This window comes from Camelina sativa, chromosome 13 (genome assembly GCF_000633955.1).
Source record: "Camelina sativa cultivar DH55 chromosome 13, Cs, whole genome shotgun sequence".
NCBI classification, from domain to species: domain Eukaryota; kingdom Viridiplantae; phylum Streptophyta; class Magnoliopsida; order Brassicales; family Brassicaceae; genus Camelina; species Camelina sativa.
In genome coordinates, this window is record NC_025697.1 from 9,473,406 (window position 1) to 9,497,656 (window position 24,251).

The following is a 24,251-nucleotide window of genomic DNA, read 5'->3' on the forward strand; positions in this document are numbered from 1 at the left end:
AAAAAATTTTTTTTTTTTTTTTTTTTTTAAATGTAAGGAGAGGCCACGTTCTATAATGATTTTTTTTTGCGTTTTACCAGATTGAAGAAGAAGAGGTCAATATGATTATGAGGACCTTATTATTAGTTTGATAAAAACAAAAACTAGAACATCTCAAGGGAAAAGATCCTGCATGTCGATGATGTCTGCAAGAACACCGGCTGCAGTCGTGTCGTTCCCAGCTCCAGCACCTTGAATCACCAAAGGCTGCTCCTTGTAGCAACGGCTATATATCTCTACCTGCAGTTTTTCAATCACTTCAATCATTCCTTTTACTGATAATAGGACAATCTAAAGGCAAAAAAATTGTATAGTCTTATAACAAACTTACTATATTATCACTGCCTCTTAACCGTCCCAATGGTGAATCTTTTGGAACTTCTCGAATGCCAACTTGAACGCTGCAGAGAGGGACCACGAAATTCAAAATCACACTAGACCAACAATTCCAACATTGTACACTAGCACTATGGGGTACTTTTAATTGCATACGTCTACCAAAACAAATTTCTTTAAGGTAACTGTTATTACCTTGAACCCTCAATCACACAGACATAACGAAGCACACACCCGTTTGATGAAGCTCTTTTAACTCTCTCCTCAATATTCTGATCAAGTTTTGCTATTCCATTATGGAGAAAATCATCCACAGACATGAGTTCAGGTCCCATATCTTCGTGATACAAGCTCTCTATCTACAGAGTAACAATAAAAACTATAAAGGTTATGTACAGGAGAAAAAATATGAAAGGAGTCTAGGAGCCATTTTTTTGAGGATCGAGAAGGCAGAAAATTTAGACAAGACTGAGATCAGCATGTCTACAGCCCAATTCAAACCTCATCATCAAAGACAAAAACGAACGAGACTTCTCCAGTCAAAAATTCAACTGGACACTCGACGAGAGTTGGTTCATCAGACATAAAACACAGCACCAAGTAGGGAAGATAAAAGATAAAGAGCTTTGAATGAGGCACCTTTATGCTATCCATAATTATCCTCTTCCCAAGAAGTCGAGCAAGAATCAAACCCTATCACCATAGAAACAAAGAAAGTTGAATACCATCAAAGTTTGTTTTAATTATATTCTCGTCAACAAATAATTTGCTTCAAAATGAAAAGATATGGGAGTTTCAACGCATAATCTTTTTAATCGCAGCGAGTTGGTAAAACAGAACAATTGGAGGAATTGCCTACCAATAGCATCAGGAAATCAGATTCAAGAAAGAAAGAAAAATTGTTCACATGACACCAGAAAAATCTTGACTGCCTTTTTTTGTACATTACTCGAATTAGATGCAGAAAGCAATCTGCCGTGTGGACTGCAGATTACCTCACCTATACTAATGGGGAAGCAATCAAATCTAGCAAGAGACATTACATCTATCTGTTCATACCTTTCTAGCAACATCCATGCCACTGAGGTCGTCACGTGGATCTGTGAAGAAAACATCATATTTAGAATATTCAGACATGATGTTTATTTTGATCTATAGCAGGTAGGTATTCCCAAGGCTAAACCAACTATGATGCACTATAAGATCAAAGTAAGTTAGAGAATATTGTTGAGCTACCAAACAGCTTATGGAGTATAGAAAGGCCGATAAAGAGATATCTACCTCAATATATTGCTGCTAAAAGAAAGCAGTTGACCATCAATCAGACAAACAAAGATATGTGCCATGATGACTAAAATAACTGGACAAACCTGGTTCAGTGTATCCCAGCGTTTTGGCAGCTCGAACAACTTGGCTTAGAGGCTTGCCATCTTCAAGCTCACTCATTACATATCCCAAGGTACCTAGCATTAATCGAACACGGATACAAAGAGACATTAATAAATAATAAATGCATATATCGTGATAAGAACAACGATTAACATCTATAACACTATGATGGTAACATGAATTGAATCTGAAGTGTGATTACCGCTCAAACTACCGACAATTCTATGAACAGGGTCTCCAGAAGAAATTATGCGGCTCAAGGATGCAATGACAGGAAGACCAGCACCAACCTATAAATAAACATATGTCAGATGCTAAAGCTTTACAAAATTCACTACCTACCATACCAAATCACAACATTTTTACAACTAGTTTCACTTTCAATTTCAAATGACGATTACATGTAAACTAATAGTGTTACTCTATACACAAGCTGTGTTTCACCTACAGTAGATTCGTGGCGGATGAATCGCGGATGCAAAGCCAATTTATCATAATGTTCCTGCGCAGAAGACAAGGTGAGAGAAAATATGAGTCATTTCGAACTACTTCATAAGCTAGATCAGCACAGAACTACTATGAGTCATTTCGAACTAGATTAGCTGAGAATCTTTTTTCTAGTTTTCTCCTACACTATCTAGGTTATGTCCAGTTGTTAAAAACAGGATAGATGTGAAGAAAGAGCAATCTGGAGAAACTAGATTGGTTTAAATATTAATTTCCAAGAAGAATCTAAATCAACAAAGCAAGTTCTTCTTCTTAAAACAACATAAAGTACTGGTTCAAGACTCTATGATGTCTCTGAATATACATGTTCGTACTAAAGATACACCATAACAAAACCAAAGGGGAAAAGAAACAGCTACAGTGAACAGTTCGCTACCTATACCTGCACATTCATAGCATAAGCAAAACATGCAAAAATGGATTACTAGTAACACGAAGTTACCAGTGTAGAAGTAAGAGGCTTCTTATTTGCCAGGACAACGCAGCAACCCAAGTCAACTGCCTTGATCAATATTTCAACCGTTTCCAAGCTGGCTGAGCAATCCAAAACAGCTAAACCTATAGCAAATACATGAGTTTTTTAATCTATCAGAAGCTTCTTTGGGCCCAAAACTAGCATTTGATCTTTCAAAATAACAGTTTAATTTCAACCTCATGTTTGGTAACACAAACCTGTAGATTTACCCAGAAGTTTTGCAATTTCTTCTGTTTCCCTTTTTGCCTCGGATCCATTGAACACCTGACATCCACCTTTTTCAGAGGATAGAAAACATACATTACTCAGTTAATAATCCATAAAACAAACTCATGAAGAAAAAACACAATGGTAGGATAAAAGAGTTACCTGAAGCTCCCAAGTTAGATAATGGAGAACCAGTTGATTTGATATGGCAAACTTCTGACAAGAGTTCATCATTCAGTTCTTCTTTGAGCACATCTACTGAAGCAACTAAGGATTTACTATCACATACTCCAACCACCCGTAAATGAACTCCCTAGCAAATTAGGGGAAATTATTTCAACATTTGTGAAAAAAAACCTAGATGAAGATGATAAATGCACATGATGAATTGCTCATAGAAGAAAGACGATCCAGGACGCAAAGATTGAAGAAACCACATCCAGTTATAGGATTCATTATCACTCATTTACACATGAGGAAATCGAGGTATGGAGAAACAAGTGTAAGTGAGGAGAAGAGAGTAAAAGGAAAAGAACCATGCCGGCGTGAAGCGATCGGCAAGAGACGATGTGTTGAAGAAGGTGGCGACCAACGCCTCCACAGCCCATCAGAAGCACCGGGATCTTCTTCATCCTTCCTTCGTTTCTTTTTACACGGTCTGAGAGAAAACCACTAAAAGACTAAAACCTTTATTTGTATTTTTAGTCGTCCATTAAAATCGATTTTATTTTTCATTCCGTTTGTTTGAAATAATTTTGGCAATTTAATTTTCTGTTGTGGTAAATTTCATAAGATTAACCAACAAAAAAAAAATGTCAACTTGCTTTCAAATTAGAATTTGTAAACAAAAAAATATATTAATAATGTATTTTACTATTTTAAATAATAACATACATTTTCAAAATGAGGAATTTTTTTTGTTTTATCTTATAGTTACAAAACTATCCTAAGTAAAAAAAAAAAACAGATAAAAAGCTTTCAAATCAAACTTTTTTTTATCATTTGGTGAATATATACTTATTTAGCATATAAATACCTAAAAAGAAGAAAAAATCAAGCAAAGCCAACGTTAAAAGAATTATTACACAAGGTTTCGAATACACAACACTAAAAACATTAGAGATGAACTCCAATAAAATTCTAAATCGAAAAGAAAATAACATTTAAGTTATGTATACTCAATATACATTATTGTTATTGTATTACAAAAACTTTTGACAATGGAAACAACAAACGGAGCATTGGAGAAGAAACATGAGCTGAGATCATAATAAAATGCTAGCATGAACCAAAAACTTCCAAACATACGACACCCATTTCACATTCTGATGGGCAAGTGCAATCTCCTTCACATCCAGTGCAATCGCCGCTATAAAGGTTCATTTGAGCAAAATATTAGTAACTTTGGTTTATATTCTAACAAAAATCAAATTCTATCAATGTTTATAAACTAATACCAACCTGCAGTTTGGACAACATGGGGCAAAAACTTCTGATGTCTTTGTTTCAGTGTCGTCTTCTTCGGAGTTCATAGTTTGAATCGGTGGAGCTGCACGCATATCACCAAAGAAATAAGATAGCTACCTTTAATATATATAAACTTTAAGAAAATGCAAGGTTGTTCACCTTCGATTGTGGAGGAACTCATGATTTGGATCCTTGTATTTTGAGAAGATTGCTAGCTAATTATTGTAATTTATAATGATGTCAATGGGGAAGTCCTGTTCTTTTTGGCTATTGATCGTTTCTTCATCATAAATCTCCAAATACTGAAACTTTCAACTTGTAAAATGTATAATTTGTTTCGTTGTAGAAATTTGCAAGTTTTGAAACTTTCCAAATAAACAAATTCAAATTGTGCCCAAGTGGATCAAATTCAAACAATATAAATGGGAGTGGACATCATCAAACATAAAAAATTAAGGCGTTAAATTACCAATTAGTTTGGTTTGATTTCGAATGAACTTTTATTTTGTTTCGGTTGGACCAATTCCTATTTTAAAATTAGAATTCGTTGGTATCTCTTTTCTTCCTATAAATAATCAACAATATACATTATTGGTTAATGTATAACAAAAACATTTGACAATGGAAACAACAACGGAACATTGGAGAAGAACACATGAGTTGAGGTCATAAATAAAATGCTAGCATGAACTAAAAACTTGCAAACATCCGACAGCACATTCTGATGGGCAAGTGCAACCGCCTTCGCATCCCGAACAAATGCAATCCCTATAAAGGTTGGAGCTAAAAATTAGTAACCTTTTTGTTTTTTTGTAACCTTGGTTCATATTTTATCGAACATCAAATTATATCAATATATATATATATATATATGCATATACACTAATACGTACCAGACTGGACAACATGAGGCCAACACTTCTGTTGTCTGTGTTTCAATGGCATCATCTTCTTCGGAGTCCATGGTTTGAATCGGTGGAGCTGCACGCATAATTTGCCAAAGAAAATGGATTATTCATAAGGAGACGATTAATTATAAAAACTTAAGAAGGTTGTTTGTTTTTCACCTTCGGTTGTGGAGGAACTCATGATGACTTGATTTGGATCCTTGGATTTAGGAAGATTGCTAAGCTACTTATATTTGTAATCAATCATGATGTTTAATTAGGAGGAAGGTTCTTTTGGTTATCCCCATCCCTTCTTTATCATAAAACTCCAAATTCTGAAACTTGCAACTTGTTTCCGTTGGTCAACTATGCAAGTTTTGAAACTTTCCAAGTAAAATATATTGTGCCCAAGTGGATCAAATGAAGAAACAATAATGGGATTGGTTGGTTGGGCATATCATAATTTTAGAAGAATAAAACCGGTTTACAGTTTCGAATGAGCTTTTATTTTGGTTCCGTTGGACCGATTCCTATTAACCGCACCAAACCGGATCTGACCCCTCAGATGATCCGATTGCCCGATCTTGTTCGGTTATTAGGGTATACCATACACAGTGCACTGATTTGCTTCACGAGTTTCTTCTTCTTCTTCCTTAGAACCTCAGATCTTATTCTTGGCAATTTTCCTCCATGGAATCCGAGAAGATTCAAATGTAAATCCTCCTTCCGATTCATATATTTCGCGTAATCGGAGAGTCCTCAGATCGAGCTGCAATTTTTCGGATCGTGTTTTCTATATTCCGGTACAAGAAGAATGGATACTTTCACGGCGGAGGATCTATCGACGATCGGTGGAATAGCGACAGTCTCGCTCCTTCACTCGTTTATTCCGACTCATTGGTTACCTTTCTCAATCGTTGGACGTGCGCAGAAATGGACGCTTTCTAGAACACTCCTCGTCAGTATGTTCCCAATTTCTAATTTCCTTACGTTTGGATTTCTGCATTTTTTCTGACATTCATGCATGCGCGTTCGATGTTTCTGGAATTTTAAATTGTTCTAAGGCATTGTTTGATTATGGTAGAAATGGATATTTAGGAATATAAAGGCATGAATTGAATGGATTCAACTGCTGCTTCAATGGTCTAAAGACGTGTATATGTTGTGAATGGGGTTCGTCATTGGTGTTGCATTTGGTGTCTTATGTTTATGAATGATGAGTCTCACACTGAAGTGAGAGTAGCGTAGAGTATATTGAAATGATGACTTGGGATTAGGCTTTTAAAAGATTACTGATCTTAGATCAATTCTCTATTTACAATGTATGAGGAGATAACATTGTCACGCAACCATATACTAGTCAGGGTGATCGGTTTTTGCTATGGATCACATTCGTCTACTGTGAAAACGTGTCTGAAAACAGCCACCTTACTCATCCAAAAGCCAATTGTATATGGTTCAGTGATTCCCTTTCTGTTTGGTCAAGTGTTGTTGGCATATTCTTTTCTGATCTTTTCTAGTGTCACTGAATTTTCAGCTGCATTTGGAGCAGTCCTGCATGTCATTTCGACTTCCCTTCTTGGTATAACAGCGATCACAATGGCGAATACCATTGCTGGTGAAGAGACTGTTCACAAACTTGCTTCCCTTTTGCTTGTTTTTCTTGGTGGAAGCTATGTCTTGCTGTTTTTAGCTGGTAAAGGTGGTCACACTCACTCTCATAACCAACCCATGGAGAAAATGGCTGTTGCTGGGCTTGTCCTTGTTCCTGCTTTATCTCCTTGTGCAACAACTCTCCCGGTTTTCCTTGCTGTTGGAAATTCCAAGTCGATGATGGTTCTCGCCATCATAGTTCTGCTCTTCAGGTGAGACTAAGTCTACTGTTTTTTTTCACATGAATTACGCTTCAGTAAACATCTCTCTCTATATAGTCAATCCTAGGACAATTGGGTACGATTTTACAAGGGAAAGGCATATGTCTGATATGATTGGTATTGTTTTCGCAGCACCATATTGGTGATGACATCGCTAGTGGCTCTATCATTCTATGGTGCAAGCCAGCTCAAGTTTCATTGGGTGGAGCGTTACGACAAACTTCTGGTTGGTTCGGTCCTGTGTCTGGTAGGTATCTTAACCCTTCTCTTCCATGACCATGACCATGGTGGTCATGAAGCACATCAACTCCACAGGAAAATCATCACTCTCTAGAGACCATTTCGAGTCTCTGTTTTTGCCTGTCATGTCTGTTTGTTGTGGAGCGGCTTTCAGGGTTTAAGAATCTTTCTGATATGCGTTGTATGTCTATAAGTCTATAACTAGTTGTAACGCTCTCCTTTGCATGTGAAAAAACATATGACAACATTATAAACTCCTTTAAGAGAACAGCTCTTTTGCAGGTCTACTGTAGTTAATACACAACGATGTAGTCGTACCGTTGATTCTTGTAGTAGTACATAGTTTTTTTTTTTTTTTACATATTTTAGATTTTAAGATCTATAAGTGGTCGGCTTTGCCAACAAAAATGGTTGACACCAATCCAGAAGCTAAGCTAATATTAACATCTTTTACATATGATTCGATTCTTCATTCGCTCCAAAGAAAGTATTGTTTAGGCAAACAACTTACCCGTTTGGCTTTTTCTCGACGAAAAAAATTGTTCGATAATGTGTATAATAAGTATTGAAGAAAAACTGGAACACATGTAGAATACCAAAAAGGGATTAATATTAACTAAACTATTCAAGAGGAACCAGCGGCTTGGTTTTAAGGAAGTTGTCAAAAGGAGTAGAGGCAGGAGGATTGAAGAAAGGAGGGGTTTGATACTCAGTGACACACACATTAGAAGACGCTGGTGCACCCAACCCCATCATCTCCCACGAACTCCTCTGCTCCACAAACGGATTCCCACCACCACACGGCAAAGCAGTAGGTTCCTTGGTTTGGCTGTTGCCGAATTTGTTGCTTTTTGCAGACATGAAAGACATCTTCTCTTGCTTCCCCATCAAAAGAGCCTCACAATGTCCTGCCATTTCTGTGTATGTCATGTCTGGTGGATCAGACACTGAGTATCTTCCCATTTGTGCTGTTGTCTGAGACACCTGCACCCGTTTTCATCTTCTGTCAGTCTACATGTTTGCGTTTTGGCATTTGCATTTAGAACCATAAAGAAAAAGAACTCACTGCACTTAGAAGTTCATCGATGCTCAGAAGAAACGCGGTTTTGGCATTAGGTTGTGTGTCAAGACCAAGCTGTTCTTCTAGAGGACTTGGTACTGCATCATTCTCTGGTATAAGCAATTGAGTTTCAGCCTGCAAAAGTAAACAGAAACAGATTGATGTTAGAATAACAAAATAACTTCATATTTCAGAAATCGAGCGCAAAAAGTGGATACATTATCTCTAGTCTTGTTGTTTTTTTCTTCAGAACGGTAAACTTGTTTTGGAGATTCTGTCAACTGCGTTCCAACTGGACAACCATCGATAGGTAAGAAATCTGAAACCAGCTGCTCCTTTATAGACGACGAATCTTGCTGCAGATTAAACCATTATACACAGGTAAGTAGTTAGACACTCCAACGTAGTTACAAAAAAATGATCAAGATTTTGATAGTACATCTGATAGTTTTCCAAGAAACTTCATTATCATGGAAGCGTAGTGTTCTCGAGGTTGATTTTGTGTGGTTTCTTCTATAGCGACAAATGAACGTAAGGCGTCTTCATCATCTTCTTTTGACCCATAATTCTTTTCCGGTTGCTCTGCTTGTCCATAGAAAACAGCATCTAGCTTGCAATCTTCCACCAAATGAATAAAAGGGTCTACCTGATATGCAATATATATACTTTATCAAGCTGTGTATATTATAGAAGAGAGGCAGAGCAAGAACGTTAGTAAAACTCTTGACTACCGTTTTTTCCTGCAGTGCGGTTTTTGCGCTATTAACAAGAGGAGGGATGTTGAAGGCTCTTGCTGAGAAAATTATCATTGATGTAGCCAGAGTAAATAGGGATCTACGCCTTGATGGCTGCAATGGTCCTAAAATTGGCAACAAAAATGAATCCGTGAAAAAAAGGTAAAATGTTTACTTATAACAGTGTGTGCATCTACTTAAATCTTAATGTAAGAAAGATGTAGAAAGATGTAGAAACAATCTTATTTGTTTCTAGTTTAGCTCGAAACGGTAAATAAGAGATGGTCTACAAGTTTATCTGCAACTCTGCAAGGGACTATACCTCCAAGAGACAGATTCCGCAAAGAAAAAGCTAGCTGAAAGCTCCAGACCAAGACTTCATTGCTAGAGTGCTACGTATATTTATCAATCGCTTGTAAATTAGTGCAGTGTAACTATTTAGTTTCATAAAAGACTAGAGAACCTATTTAACTACTGTACCTTAGTCCGGCCAAATAAAAGAACTAAGCTAAAAGTATTAGCAATGGCTTCATAATTTTGTGGCATGTTGTGAGGAGATAAAGACTGCACCCAAATCGATGAAAGCAAAAGGCAAATCTGATGGCTGCTTAATCTTAATGGTATCACCTGAAAAAGTTAGTCATTGAGAGACCAAATTATAACAAAATGATATAATTTTCATAAATCTAATGATTCATTATTTAAGGCCAAATGTGAAACATACTGGTTTCTCTGGTGAACTTCCCGAAGAATTCTGATCTAATACTGTTGATGATGGGTTCCTTTTCACACTCTGAGTCCGACTGTAACTTGACTTTAACCGGCTCAATACTGAACTAGTATTGTTCTTTGGCTCCTCATCATCAAAACTTTCACCTCTTGTGAATTTTGATTTTGACCTGCTAAGTGTTGAAACCCTCTCCATCTTTGCAGTATCATCAACAGAACTATCTGACTCCAACTTCAGTTTCCTAAAGAGTGCAGCTGAAGAAGAAAACACAGACACAGTTCTTGACAATGTCCTCTGCATATCAGCAGGCCTTCTAGACTTGGGAACTGAATTTGGACAAACTGAAGACGGGACCAAAACAACAGAAAATATACGGTGAGCCCCCATCCTTGATTCATGGTCAGCACACACCATAGCTTGAAGCAGTTGATGGAAAAGTGCATCTGGAAAAGCCTGAGAAAAAATTAAGATTCCATGTTATCTTCTTATTCCCCTAGCGTTACATAGAAACTTCCAAGTTTTAAAATGCAACTTGCCTTGTTTTCATATGATAAATTTGGTATAGCTGCTATAATTTGTGCCGTACGAAAAACTGCAGCGATTAGAGTTCTTGCCATGACTGTAATATTTGACATGCTTTCCAACATGACAGCCATTATGTCAAGAATAGGACCTGCGTCTCCTACCTACATTGTCAAGAGACCATCAGCGGTATATTCAGAGCTTTCTTGGGGATAAAAATAGAGGTTACCTTTAGGGATAACTGCACGAGGCATTGTTCAACCGCAGCTTCGAATTTCAGGTTATACTGAATCATCTCATTCCCCAAGTTCGAATCATCTAATGAACAATGAATGCTCTTCCTCAGATGCCTAATCATATCACTCAAGGCACCAATGATTGCCACGGATGGCAGAACTTTAGTCTGTTGTGCAAGTGCAGTAGCAACATAAACAATGTCAAGTTGCATTCTAGGCTTCTTTAGAACGTTCTTGTGATCAAGATGCTTGATCAGGATGGACAACAGGAAATGTGTGTTTTGCCCTGTCGTCATCAGTTTACTCACAGTTACTAACAAGCTGACTAGAATGCCACAAATAAAACCAAATGGAGAGACAATACAAACCAGAACGTTCTATCAACAACTGAACGTCCTGCAAAACATATAAGGCAAGACCGTTCTCCGTGGACCAAACTTCATTGAAATCAAAATAGCGGAAGAGTGACTCGAGGACACGCCGCACAGTTGTTGCTTCTTTTGCTAACTTCGCCAGATTATGCAGGCAAACTCTCGACCAAAACTTGGGGTTTTTAGCATCCTCCCTGTAATCTCTTTCAATCAGAAAATATATTCAAAGAAAACAAAACAAGAAGCATGCAGAAATGAAGCTTGAGTAGAAGGATTTACACAGATACAATTGCCTTGCCTCTGTCATCCACGATTCTTGACCAAGAAGCAATCCTTGTTTCAGCTTCTGCAGGAGATAGTTCTTTATCAATAGAAGCAGTCTTGTCTTCTTGATTGACGGCAGAAGTGGAAGACTGACTGAGGCCTCCATAATTTTCTAAGACAACAGAGACTACCTGAAAAATAAGAGAAACACAGAGGATAAAGTATTCAACAAAACTACAACTTATGAGACTGAGTCAAAACTAAATAAAGTCATTGTAGAATTCGTATACAAAACTTACATTGTCAAATTCAACTGATATATGTGAAAACTCTCCCATAAACCAAACCTGGTAAAAAGTGAACGTGAGTGTATCAATACTTTTTCTTGCAACTCTCAATCATAAGACATGTTTAATGCTTAGAGATAACAGTTGAAATGGAAGGAAGAAACTGAGTTATATGACTACCAAGGATGAGAGTGCCTGGAGACCAGCAGCACACATATTTGTTGTCCTTTCTTCTTCTCCCAATTCATGAGCTAAAGGACAGATTTTTGGGATCAACCCATCTAAGTTANCCCTCTGTCTGGAAAAAAAAAAAAAAAAAAAGTAACGAACATGATCAGACTTTTATAAGAACTGATTTTGTTTAGAATAAGGTAAAGTAAAAGTGATAAGATATGCACCTGACTAGTAACAAAATCATAGAGAGCTTCACAACCTAACATACGCATCTCATCGTACCTAGTTTGATCTAGAAGAATATGAATCAAACCAAGGTAGCTACTAGCAAACAACGACCTGTAAAAACACACAATTCATTAGAGAATGCCAAAATATTATCTTTAAAAAGTATTATAATAAAGAGACAAGAACATACGTACATTTGTTCATTACAGGAAACCAAGAGCTTCTTGTAGATAGACATTACAATCTTTACAGAGTGGAACTGCTCCATCCTCAATTCCTTGTAACACCTTTGTTCAAGAGAGGTTGTAATCTAAAAAAACAATATATGGATAATGGAACCATAGCTTGTTAAAAACTGTAGAGGAGTTAGCTCCTTTTGATTAATATCAAAGAATGTTAAGGATATAACCTTAGGGATACGAAGAGGGTTCTTTGCAGCATATTCACATAATTTACCGATTTTTCTATCATTAGGTTGCTCATCCTGCAATATTATGAATGCAATATAGTATGTATCATCAAATTTTTAGGAGAACTTCACAGAGTCAATAAGGAGAACACTTGATAGTATCAAGGAGCTAATGCCTTGTATGTAACAGGGGAATGTGAAAAAAAGAGAAAGGCAAATCAAGAAGCAAGAAGAACCTGGGATCGAGGGAAGATATCAGCGAGAAGATGTTTATATCTTTTGACGGGATGTCTCGATCTGGCTCGCAAAGCCGGACAAAAGCAACACAAGCTTTCGCAGACAGGGAACATGGTTCTTGAAACGACCCCCATCTATCTCTCTCTCTCTCTCTCTTCCGCGAAGATTCGAACAATGATGATGAAACGGAGATTTTTTACAGGCACATGATGTATGGATCAAACGTAAGAGAGGGAATGGGACTGGGGTAACGAAGGATCAAAACAGAGATCCATCAGAGAAATTGAGGAAGAAGAGAACCGACGAGTTGTGTGAGTTTTGTAAAAAGAGGAGATAATTGCGGATTTTTTTTCAAAACCAAAATTTTTTGAAAGTTATTTTTTTTATTTTTTGGCCTTCCATTTACTATTTTTGTGTGTGTGTGTTTTTTTCTTCTGTTGACATAATGATTTGATGATATATAATTGAAACAAAATAAAGAAAAGAATCTTATTGTACTTCAAAAATTAATTAATTAATGGACGTTTTTGTTAGTGCTAGCTAGACGCCTGAACTTGTCATGACATTACCCAAAGAGGAACGATGTATGATTTTTTTTTTCTTTTTGAATAATGGGGAAGGAACGTAATTAAAGGAAACTATTTTTGGGTAAATAGTAAATACAATCACATCCTCTCATATTTCTCAAACCCCTAATTGTACACTTTTCTTCCTCTCCAAGAAACAGATTTCAATGCCACATTCTTGAAGGACACAACATTAAGAAGAAGCATACTGGAGTGGTGTCTACAAGTCTTGCTTGTATTGAGGTCGTAAACCAATACCTGGATGCTTAGGATTTAGGAATGGCGAAATGTAGCATACATGTATATGTTTCTTTGCAAATTCAAAGCAACAATAGCTTTCCAGTAAGAAAGTCCAAACTATAACACACAAAAACAACACACATCACATCAAGATAATAAAAAAAAGCCTGTAGGTTTATTAAGGCCCATAGTTGTTTAAGGGCCAATAACGAGAGATGCGGATCTACATAAATTTGAGGCTTCTAGAGAAACCCTAGCGGAATACGAATGGAACCGGTTATTAAATTTCAATATCAGGCGAACGTTGTGGAGGAGTTGGTGTCGTCGTCGTCGTCGTTTAGAAAAGGACAATTTTTTATAAAAAAAGGAACTAGGAAGAAGAGTGGAGTTGCTATTATTATTCCGACATGTAAGTGTTGTTATGTGTTTGTCGGATCAGATTCCATCTCCTCCTCCTCCAGAGAGTACCTTTTATATTATTCTCCCCGAACCCGAATATCATTGACTTTTCTTGTATTAATCTTTTAAATAATTTGTTATGTTTGCACTTCTTTTTCTTTCGTTTAGTTAGTGCACACAACTCGTATTCCCATCATCAATGATTAAAATATACTATATAGAACTCGTATCAAATATTCAAAATCAAACAAAAAGTGAAAAAAATATATATCTCATTATTGATAATGATACATCAGAAGAATAAAAATAATGTGTGCGCACACACACACACACACCAAATAAAATAAAATAGGATACTGTTTGGTTCCGCGTAAAACGAACTCAAGTCTCCACTTTTGACTAATCTTAACTTCTTTGACCAACAAGACTTTTATGCAAAGAAAGACTTTTACTTTTTTCTTCCTCTTAAAAATTCAAAGTTTAAACTATTCCACCCAATGTTTTAATTTTTACATACTATTTAAAAAAAAAAAAATTCAACATTTGATTTTTCCTTAAAAGTTAGTATAAAAATATCATTTTTTTATCTCTTGGAATATTGTACTTTCTTTTGTAGTGGAATAAAAGAACCGTTTTAAAAAATAAAAAGTATTTTACCAAAAAAAAAACAAAAAAAAAATATACAGTAATGGGGAATGTTTTTAAAAGTATAATATGAAAATGTTTTTTTTTTGAAGTGTTTGTCTTTGGTCATTTTCAACACACATCAATCTCGCATAATCGATTTCTTCATTTTTCAACAAAGGGGGAACGAACGAACGAACCAACCAAAAACCCTAATTTTGCATCTCTCCTTTCTCCAAAATTTCACCTTTTTTTAAACTCAAAATCCCTTTTTTCAATTTCTCCGTCCTCAACATGGCGTCTCGAAACTGTCGGTGGGAGCTCCTAGTCGCAGCTTCGCTAACCCTAACTTTAGCTTTGATTCACCTGGTGGAAGCTAACTCAGAGGGAGATGCTCTCTACGCTCTTCGCCGTAGCTTATCCGATCCGGACCGTGTTCTCCAGAGCTGGGATCCAACTCTTGTTAATCCCTGTACCTGGTTCCATGTCACCTGTAACCAAGACAACCGCGTCACTCGTGTGTAAGTTCCTCTCTTTACGATTCTATCCAGATTCTTTTGTTACAGTCTCTTATATATTTCTACCCTTATCTCTTTTGATTTTTCGCTCTTTAGATTCTGGGTTAGTTTCTATTTTTAGATTCCATCCATCATATTTAAAGTTTCAGTCGATTTATATATAATCTGAGCTTTAACAATGGAAGCTGTTAAATGTCAGATAGACCAAATTGTTACTTATAAGATTTAATGAACATATATGATTTGAAAGATTTGGTTTTGATTGTTCATAGTAGGCGCCTCTCGACTTGTTTGCTGGATGTTATGAAGTCAAATTTGGGGTTTTGCTTATATGTTATGAACTTATGATGATTAGCTTTCCTTTGTCCTTGGAAACACTTGTTTATCTGATGAAGGGATAACTTTAATTTGGTTTCTTTTAAGGTTCATGTAGACTATTTATGATATATGGTCCTTTTTCGCAGCTTCGAATGCAGAGTACGGTAGTTTGTTCTACTTTTTTTAGTATGAAAAGGGGGAGATCTAAAGGCTAAAAAGCCTCCCATGTTTTTGCACAGTGTAGACTTTTTCTAAGTCATTGGATTCCTTGGGAAAGTCTTGAAAGAATCCCCAATAGTTGTTCCATTGATTAAGGAGCTAAATTTTGTGTGTACCTCATGATTTTCTCTATGCTTTGTAACTGATCTAGATTACTTTTTGGTCCCTACTTTGTGAGTTCTTACGCTTTTTTACAAGAATTGTGGATTCTTTGTACTTGATTACATCTGATTAATCTCTCAGAACTGTTGTTTGATGGATCAAGAGAATAGCTAATAGAGAGTATCTTAAACTATGCTTGTCTCTTTTGCTTTAATTTTTCTTACTTTCCAACAGTATAAATATATGTTTTTTTTGCTCTCAATCTGATTCTACGTATTTTGGCAGGGATTTGGGTAATTCAAACCTTTCTGGACATCTTGCGGCCGAGCTTGGAAAGCTCGAGCATTTGCAATATCTGTGTGTCATCACTCTGTTGACTTCTGTTTTTCCTAAAATTTAACTTCTCCGTATGCCAGCTTTAATGCAAATAGATAGTGGAAATAGTAAACTGTTTGGTACGAGATTCATTATGTAATTTGACAATGTAGTTTAACTTTTTACTTGTACTATGATTGACACAGAGAGCTCTACAAGAACAACATCCAAGGAACTATACCTTCTGACCTTGGAAACCTGAAGAACCTCATCAGCTTGGATCTGTATAACAACAATCTTACGGGGACAGTTCCTACCTCTTTGGGAAAATTGAAGTCTCTTGTCTTTCTGTAAGTTGCTATCAAACTCTGACATGGACACACCAAACAATATACATGTTTTGACTTCTTTCAAATTGCAAAATGGTTAATCAAATGTTGCGTAAAAGAACAAGATGGTTTATGTGGGTTGTTTTTCCATCATCATGTGGTTAGAACTATCTATGATATCTTCATACCCAGTCTATCTAAGAAACTGTTTAATGTGGCAGACGGCTTAATGACAACCAATTGACCGGCCCAATCCCGAGAGCACTCACAGCAATCCCAAGCCTTAAAGTCGTGTAAGTTCATTTCTGTATTGTATTTTGTTTTTGTCTGTTAAACGCTTTGTGGCTGTTCTCTGAATCATTAGTCTTTCAACCTCTTTTTCATTAAGTCTATTGACTTCATACTCGTACCTTTTTTTTAAAACATATTTTCTTTGTCATCCTTTTCTCAGTGATGTCTCGAGCAATGATTTGTGTGGAACAATCCCAACAAGTGGACCTTTTGCACACATTCCTCTGCAGAAGTAAGTTACTTCTTTAAATTAGCAACAAGTTTCATGATTATGCTTCCCCTGCATTTTGCATTTCCCCCCAAGTTACATAATGCTTTTCTCATGTGGAATGAGTATGAACCAAAGCGACCTTACTCTGTTATGTAGTCTTCTTGTTATGGATATCAATTGAATCTGATGTTTAGTATAAACTGTTTCATGTGAGCATTTGTTCCTAATAATGGAAAACGATTGTGCAGTTTTGAGAACAACCCGCGATTGGAGGGACCTGAATTACTCGGTCTTGCAAGCTACGACACTAACTGCACCTAAAAAACCTGGCAAAACCTGGAAAGAAGAAATGGGGGGTGACCTTGTAAGAACACTTCACCACTTTATCAATTATCACATCTATTATTATGTAATGCAGTATATATATGTAGTAAAAAAAATGAAGCAGTCTCAATTGAGGCAGAGACCACCCAAAGACTCACGTCTGTGTATGTAAAATTTCTAAATGCTGACTTTCGCTTACTGTAACATTTGTATCGGTATGGTATCAAGTTATTTGTCTTGTCTTCATCAAAACTTGTGTTAGATCTGTTATTATAAAGCAAAATGAAAGAAGAAAAGGAAATTGGGTTATATACATAACCTAATGTTTTGTTTAGACTTTAGAGCCATTCAGATCTATATTATACTGGGATTTATCTACATAACCCATATCCGACAGTTACATATGTTATATAGTCCTTTATCAGTCACATGTGAGTTTGAGAAAATTGCAAAAAGAAAAAAATAAAGTGTGATAATTTGATATTTTTGGGGGTTGTTTATGACCACAAGAGGCTTGTACGAAACCAATAGATAGAGAGTGAGTAAAAACTGATGTGAACTCTATTACTCTAAGGCCATGTTTATAGAAACATCACATTGGGTGTTCTTAGGCACTTTAAAAATGAAAATAATTGAATAGTGGACTTAAGATCAGGCTCATTGATCTTATTCTAGAACTGTTCTTGGACCTGATCTTGTGTGACGTGTCTCTCTCGGATTGGTTGAAAATATATGGAATAAATTTGGACATTAATCTATGTATTAATTAAATAAAATGTTTGTCTTGTTTAATTAATTAAGTAATATGTTTGTTTGTTTTTTTTAAAAAATTTCATTTACAATGTTTTTTTTGGTTCATAAAAATATGGCATTGTATTTTGAATTTTAGTAAAAGTTTTATAAGTTTGCAATTAAAATGTTATTTTATAAATTTTTGTAATTGTAATATGTTTAAGAATATTAATAAATATTATATTATTAAATAGTATTAAACATTCTTAATTTTTTTATTAAACATTAATCTATGTATTTATTAAACATTCTTAAATTTCTATAAGAATATTATATTATTAAATATTAAGATCTTAAACATGTTCTCCTAATAACTAACTTTTTAACAAAAGTTCTTAACTACTGATCTTACATTATTTTCACAATATTTATACTCTAAGAACACCTTAAACTGATTTCCCTATAAACATGCCCTAATGGTTTGCGTTTCAGTGGTGCATTATTTACCTCGACTGCAGTATCTTTTCCCAGTGAACACCTGCCATTGTCTGTTTCTAATTTTCTAATATTTTGTCAATTATACTTTTTATATATAACTTTTTATTTTTGTCAATTAAACATAAAGAGAGTTGTACGCTCGTATTTATACGTAAAGATTCTCCCGGGAGGACTCTTTTCTTACATTTTACATTCAAAAAAAAAAAAATAGCATGTATGATATTCGAAATTATTGGAGTCAGATTCATATCAACATATCATCATTAAATACTCCAGTATCCTCTATACGAAACTGCCAAGATACATGGCCCCAATATGTCCTGTATGATCTTGTCGTCTTTTCTTTTTCGCATGTACATACCTTCAATATTACTCTTTCAGACACTAACATAAATAAGCTACTTCATAGTTCACAGTATTCATTTAGGCATATAAGAGAAATAGTAAAAGATTCCATGGCCGTAACTATGTGGTGGCTACTATTACTAATTACGGTGGTTGTAGTGGCGTTTCACTCGGCGTCCGCCTCAGTAATAGAATCAACATGGGAGGTTGAATATAAGTACTGGTGGCCAGATTGTAAAGAAGGCATCGTTATGGCCATCAACGGCCAGTTTCCGGGGCCAACGATAGACGCCGTCGCCGGAGACACTGCCATCATCCACGTCGTTAACAAACTCTCAACCGAAGGCGTTGTTATCCATTGGCACGGCATACGTCAGGTTTTAAATCACTCTAACTTTTGTTCCTTCATATAAAAATTATATGCGTATGTAAATTAATGTCAGAAGAAAGCATAAACAAAAAGGTGACAAAGCAGCTTGTTCTGTAAAAATAAAATTATATGTTTAATTCTGTTACAAAGAATGATTTGTGATTATGGAGTAGATTAGGACTAACCCTTGATTCCACGTGTTTTTTAGCTACAGATCGTATTATGGAGTAGATTGGGACTAACCCCTGCATTATTATTTTGTAATTTTCGCAGAGCCACAATAGTACTATATATTATACTGTCTATGTGTCTAGCTAAAGTGTTTTTGTTTAACAAGGGGTTAACAAAATCTGATTTGTAAATCATGGAACAGTATGGGACGCCATGGGCAGATGGAGCAGCGGGTGTGACACAGTGTCCTATTAACCCTGGCGAAACTTTCACTTACAAGTTCATTGTCGATAAGGTTTTCTTACCTGTTCTGTTTTGTTTTTTTCTACTTTTTACTTTTTATTAAAAAGTAAATAAATTATCGAGGAATCAATAAAATGATGACCTTTTGGTTGGGATACAGTGCAGGCGGGAACACATTTCTACCATGGACACTATGGGATGCAGCGATCAGCGGGACTATACGGAATGTTGATAGTGAGATCACCCAAAGAGAGGTTACGTTACGATGGAGAGTTTAATCTGCNAAGATTCCATGGCCGTAACTATGTGGTGGCTACTATTACTAATTACGGTGGTTGTAGTGGCGTTTCACTCGGCGTCCGCCTCAGTAATAGAATCAACATGGGAGGTTGAATATAAGTACTGGTGGCCAGATTGTAAAGAAGGCATCGTTATGGCCATCAACGGCCAGTTTCCGGGGCCAACGATAGACGCCGTCGCCGGAGACACTGCCATCATCCACGTCGTTAACAAACTCTCAACCGAAGGCGTTGTTATCCATTGGCACGGCATACGTCAGGTTTTAAATCACTCTAACTTTTGTTCCTTCATATAAAAATTATATGCGTATGTAAATTAATGTCAGAAGAAAGCATAAACAAAAAGGTGACAAAGCAGCTTGTTCTGTAAAAATAAAATTATATGTTTAATTCTGTTACAAAGAATGATTTGTGATTATGGAGTAGATTAGGACTAACCCTTGATTCCACGTGTTTTTTAGCTACAGATCGTATTATGGAGTAGATTGGGACTAACCCCTGCATTATTATTTTGTAATTTTCGCAGAGCCACAATAGTACTATATATTATACTGTCTATGTGTCTAGCTAAAGTGTTTTTGTTTAACAAGGGGTTAACAAAATCTGATTTGTAAATCATGGAACAGTATGGGACGCCATGGGCAGATGGAGCAGCGGGTGTGACACAGTGTCCTATTAACCCTGGCGAAACTTTCACTTACAAGTTCATTGTCGATAAGGTTTTCTTACCTGTTCTGTTTTGTTTTTTTCTACTTTTTACTTTTTATTAAAAAGTAAATAAATTATCGAGGAATCAATAAAATGATGACCTTTTGGTTGGGATACAGTGCAGGCGGGAACACATTTCTACCATGGACACTATGGGATGCAGCGATCAGCGGGACTATACGGAATGTTGATAGTGAGATCACCCAAAGAGAGGTTACGTTACGATGGAGAGTTTAATCTGCTGCTTAGCGACTGGTGGCACCAAAGCATTCACGCGCAAGAACTCGCTCTTTCTTCTCGTCCTATGCGTTGGATCGGCGAACCACAAAGCTTGTTGATCAATGGAAGAGGACAGTTCAATTGCTCACAAGCGGCCTATTTTAACAAAGGAGGAGAAAAAGATGTGTGCACCTTTAAAGAAAATGACCAGTGTGCACCTCATACTCTACGGGTCGAGCCCAATAGAGTTTACCGTCTTAGAATCGCTAGCACCACTGCTCTTGCTTCCCTTAACTTGGCCGTTGAAGTAAATGTTTCATTCTTGCCTAATTTATTATAACTAACTATCTAGCATGTTTCAATTTTAGTTCAAGCATGTTTTGGTTCAAGACCTAGCATAACCACACTAAAATCGAATCTAATATTAAATTGATCCGGCATAACTTAATTAACTTATGGCTTGGAATTCGTTTGAATCATTTGATCGTTCTTTTAATTAACTTTACTATTTTTTTCCCCTAAAAAATTACTATCTGTTTTGACATTATGGATTCATGTGATGTGACTAGATTGAATTTGACATTATAGATTCATTTTGAAATGTATTTTAATTTGACAAATTTGGCATCAATGATGAGAAAAGTTAGCGTGCATATATTCTATACTTCAGAAAAGAACAATGCATATGCATTACACGTACTTAATGTCACACGTATGGTTTGATTGCGCACGTGACAGGGACATCAGTTAGTAGTAGTCGAAGCCGACGGCAACTACGTCGCACCGTTCACCGTCAACGACATCGACATTTACTCCGGCGAAACCTATTCCGTTCTTCTCAAAACCAACGCACTTCCATCAAAGAAGTACTGGATCTCCGTCGGCGTCCGTGGCCGAGAACCAAAAACACCTCAAGCACTCACCGTGTTAAATTACGTCAACGCCACCGACTCACGCCCGTCTCATCCACCACCGGTGACTCCCACGTGGAACGACACAGAACGTAGCAAAAGCTTCTCCAAAAAAATCTTCGCCGCTAAAGGATACCCAAAACCGCCGGAGAAATCGCACGACCAGCTCATCCTCCTCAACACGCAGAACCGATACGAAGACTACACGAAATGGTCCATCAACAACGTCTCGTTAACCGTACCGACGACGCCGTACCTCGGTTCAATCAGATACGGTTTAACATCTGCGTACGATTTAAAATCTCCGGCTAAGAAGTTCACGGCTGATGGTTACGATATCATGAAACCTCCGGCGAATCCTAACACCACGAAAGGTAGTGGGATCTACAGTTTCCCGCTAGGTATCGTCGTCGACGTGATTCTACAAAACGCTAACGTTTTGAAAGGTGTTGTCAGTGAGATGCACCCGTGGCATATACACGGTCACGATTTTTGGGTTTTGGGTTACGGAGATGGGAAATTTAAACCAGGGGTTGATGAGAAGACGTATAATTCGAAGAACCCTCCGTTACGGAACACGGTGGTTTTGTATCCGTATGGATGGACGGCGTTGAGGTTTGTAACGGATAATCCTGGGGTTTGGTTTTTTCATTGTCATAATGAACCGCATTTGCATATGGGTATGGGTGTGGTTTTCGCTGAGGGAGTAAACCGGATTGGTAAGATGGATATACCGGATGAGGCGCTTGGTTGTGGATTAACCAGGAAATGGCTCATGAACCGGGGACGTCCTTAGATGAACCGGTGCTCTTCTAATATAGTATGGTAACATTGTTATATCTCATGCGTGTGTGTGTGTTTTTCACTTGTGGGGGGTTGTTAATTTTTTTACTATATTGTTCTTAATTATTGTGGTGTTAGTATTGTGACGAGGATATATAAATATAATAATATCTAAGTGATAATGTGTGATATGATATAGTCGTAAATATTGAATTTTTATGGGCATACAAACTTTTCCACCGGTTAAGATAATTATTAGCCGCGCGAAAAGTATATTCGAAATAAAGAACATATCGCAGAGATAAAACAATACATGGTGTCATAAAAATAGTCTGAAGTATGAATTATTGTGGGTTGTGGCGCCATCCAAATTCGAAATTCTTAGGGATAATAATTCCTTTCCAGATCACAAAGGAAAAAAGATACTTCAAAAGCAAAAATATATTACATGTTAAATAGCAAATTTCACGAGGTTCTCGTGGGGATTTCGTCAATTCTTGTTTTTTCATCATTTCACTCATATGCACTTTACTAGAATTGAATTTAAATGTGATATAACATCATCGTTTCTGTAAATTATTACGATACAAATTTTTGTTATTAAATTTTGTTAGAACAGTTGTAAGAAAACAAAAAAAACAAAAAAATCGCCAAAATAAACACAGATTTACGTGGTTCACCATATTGCGTCCACAAACAAATGAAATTGATTTTTACTACTGGACCTGTACGAACTAATTGTGTAATGAGAACAAGTGATCCACTCTACACAAAACTCTAACCACCTCTCAGTTGGATTGGTCCCTACAAGTAAAAACGCCTTTTTAAGAAACATCCTTTAACAAGTCTCTTTGTAGTACTGTTGCTAGCCATAGGCCAGATTCAAAGCATATCAACAAATTTTCATAAAACTTGAAGCTTTCTTTAGAAAACTAACTATTATGTAAACATTGGCCATGCGATGAGGTTGGAGGAGGGGGAAAGACAAATGTTACCGTAGAAAGTTATAGAACGTGAATCGTGATGCCTGGTTGTAAAGTACTTGGTATCATTTTTAATTAGATACGGTCAATTATGCTGACAAAAAAGGTATAATATGATCGCATATTCGATAATTATAATCAAGATAAAAAAAAAGTATACAAAAGAAAGACGTCGTTTTTAATTTTGACATATACCTAAAATATATGTTTTTATGTGATAGTTAACTTTACGTACATGTTCAAAACTAGCAAGAAAGTGAGCTTGATAAAGTTGGCATTGTAAAGATTGTGAACGTGATCTCACCGTCTAAGACAAATTCAACCTTGTCACCCTAAAAACACGTAACATGAGATCACTACTACACCGAATCTTCTTGATATATTTTGATTGTTTACAAGATCACAACAATTATGTCCATTAACCTTGTGACCAATCTAAAACCCCAAAAATATGAAAGAAAAATAATTAAATCCTTTATTTTGACCCAAAAAAAACCCAATCTGTGGTTTTGCCCACTATCTCTAGCTTCCTCCTCTTTTCCTTTCTCCATCTATATATATATATATATATATAATACATGAGGAGCATACATCATCATTCACATTTCACATTCACAAGCCAATGGGTTTGTGGTGGATAGTGGTGGTGGTGGCTATCTTGGCTCACACGGCGTCTGCGGCCGTGAGAGAATATGATTGGGAGGTTGAGTACAAGTACTGGTGGCCGGACTGTAAAGAAGGCGCCGTCATGACCGTCAACGGTCAGTTTCCTGGCCCCACCATACAAGCCGTAGCCGGAGACACCATCGTCGTCCATCTCACCAACAAACTCATCACCGAAGGCCTTGTCATCCATTGGC

The 24,251-nt window shown here is 36.5% G+C and overlaps 7 protein-coding genes and 2 long non-coding RNA genes across 11 annotated transcripts in view; 5 read left to right on the plus strand and 4 right to left on the minus strand.

The window, feature by feature from the left end:
* The window catches only part of LOC104738079 (hyccin-like), a 1,456-nt gene extending 1,371 nt beyond the window's left edge, over positions 1 to 85 (plus strand). The window contains exon 2 of the mRNA XM_010458315.2: positions 81 to 85. Coding sequence (XP_010456617.1) covers positions 81 to 85 — 5 coding nt within the window. The remainder of the gene's footprint in view (positions 1 to 80) is intronic.
* Positions 49 to 3,633, minus strand: LOC104736183 (bifunctional aspartokinase/homoserine dehydrogenase 1-like). The gene is made up of 12 exons (XM_010456124.1): positions 3,490 to 3,633; positions 3,116 to 3,266; positions 2,944 to 3,021; positions 2,714 to 2,829; positions 2,213 to 2,266; positions 1,967 to 2,054; positions 1,746 to 1,838; positions 1,435 to 1,475; positions 1,015 to 1,068; positions 571 to 734; positions 371 to 440; positions 49 to 279 (listed from the first exon to the last, which is right to left on the minus strand). Exons 1-12 carry the CDS (start codon positions 3,583 to 3,585, stop codon positions 154 to 156), a joined length of 1,131 nt encoding a protein of 376 aa, XP_010454426.1. The 5' UTR covers positions 3,586 to 3,633; the 3' UTR covers positions 49 to 153.
* LOC104736184 lies at positions 4,087 to 4,733 on the minus strand. The gene is made up of 3 exons (XR_759542.1): positions 4,580 to 4,733; positions 4,415 to 4,502; positions 4,087 to 4,322 (listed from the first exon to the last, which is right to left on the minus strand). It is a non-coding gene; the product is annotated as an uncharacterized LOC104736184 (long non-coding RNA).
* On the minus strand, positions 4,968 to 5,775 carry LOC104736185. The gene is made up of 3 exons (XR_759543.2): positions 5,488 to 5,775; positions 5,314 to 5,401; positions 4,968 to 5,188 (listed from the first exon to the last, which is right to left on the minus strand). It is a non-coding gene; the product is annotated as an uncharacterized LOC104736185 (long non-coding RNA).
* Positions 5,891 to 7,747, plus strand: LOC104736186. The gene is made up of 3 exons (XM_010456125.1): positions 5,891 to 6,269; positions 6,845 to 7,172; positions 7,314 to 7,747. The coding sequence occupies exons 1-3, from the start codon at positions 6,122 to 6,124 to the stop codon at positions 7,513 to 7,515; spliced, it is 678 nt and encodes a 225-aa protein (XP_010454427.1). The 5' UTR covers positions 5,891 to 6,121; the 3' UTR covers positions 7,516 to 7,747.
* LOC104736187 lies at positions 8,015 to 13,485 on the minus strand. Its single transcript, XM_010456126.1, has 18 exons — positions 12,673 to 13,485; positions 12,437 to 12,511; positions 12,222 to 12,337; positions 12,024 to 12,138; positions 11,806 to 11,964; positions 11,638 to 11,685; positions 11,354 to 11,529; positions 11,072 to 11,268; positions 10,697 to 10,989; positions 10,482 to 10,631; positions 9,940 to 10,398; positions 9,696 to 9,842; positions 9,538 to 9,607; positions 9,213 to 9,340; positions 8,921 to 9,127; positions 8,700 to 8,837; positions 8,488 to 8,616; positions 8,015 to 8,405 (listed from the first exon to the last, which is right to left on the minus strand). Exons 1-18 carry the CDS (start codon positions 12,805 to 12,807, stop codon positions 8,043 to 8,045), a joined length of 3,105 nt encoding a protein of 1,034 aa, XP_010454428.1. The 5' UTR covers positions 12,808 to 13,485; the 3' UTR covers positions 8,015 to 8,042.
* LOC104736188 (somatic embryogenesis receptor kinase 2-like) lies at positions 14,608 to 17,381 on the plus strand. Its single transcript, XM_010456127.2, has 6 exons — positions 14,608 to 15,023; positions 15,945 to 16,016; positions 16,181 to 16,324; positions 16,525 to 16,596; positions 16,755 to 16,826; positions 17,054 to 17,381. The coding sequence occupies exons 1-6, from the start codon at positions 14,797 to 14,799 to the stop codon at positions 17,124 to 17,126; spliced, it is 660 nt and encodes a 219-aa protein (XP_010454429.1). The 5' UTR covers positions 14,608 to 14,796; the 3' UTR covers positions 17,127 to 17,381.
* On the plus strand, positions 18,723 to 22,597 carry LOC104736189 (L-ascorbate oxidase-like). 3 transcript variants are annotated; one of them, XM_010456131.1, is made up of 4 exons: positions 18,723 to 19,081; positions 19,448 to 19,540; positions 20,620 to 21,021; positions 21,453 to 22,597. In XM_010456131.1, the coding sequence occupies exons 1-4, from the start codon at positions 18,815 to 18,817 to the stop codon at positions 22,419 to 22,421; spliced, it is 1,731 nt and encodes a 576-aa protein (XP_010454433.1). In that variant the 5' UTR covers positions 18,723 to 18,814; the 3' UTR covers positions 22,422 to 22,597. The 3 variants fall into 3 exon arrangements, with proteins under 3 accessions (XP_010454433.1, XP_019090395.1, XP_010454432.1); XM_019234850.1 differs by lacking the exons at positions 18,723 to 19,081; positions 19,448 to 19,540 and adding exons at positions 19,780 to 20,047; positions 20,414 to 20,506; XM_010456130.1 differs by lacking the exons at positions 18,723 to 19,081; positions 19,448 to 19,540 and adding an exon at positions 20,414 to 20,506 and having other exon boundaries at positions 20,615 to 21,021.
* LOC104736191 (L-ascorbate oxidase-like) overlaps positions 23,968 to 24,251 on the plus strand; it is a 4,353-nt gene continuing 4,069 nt past the window's right edge. The window contains exon 1 of the mRNA XM_019235159.1: positions 23,968 to 24,251. This exon is cut by the window's right edge and continues 12 nt beyond it. Coding sequence (XP_019090704.1) covers positions 24,014 to 24,251 — 238 coding nt within the window. The 5' untranslated portion in view covers positions 23,968 to 24,013.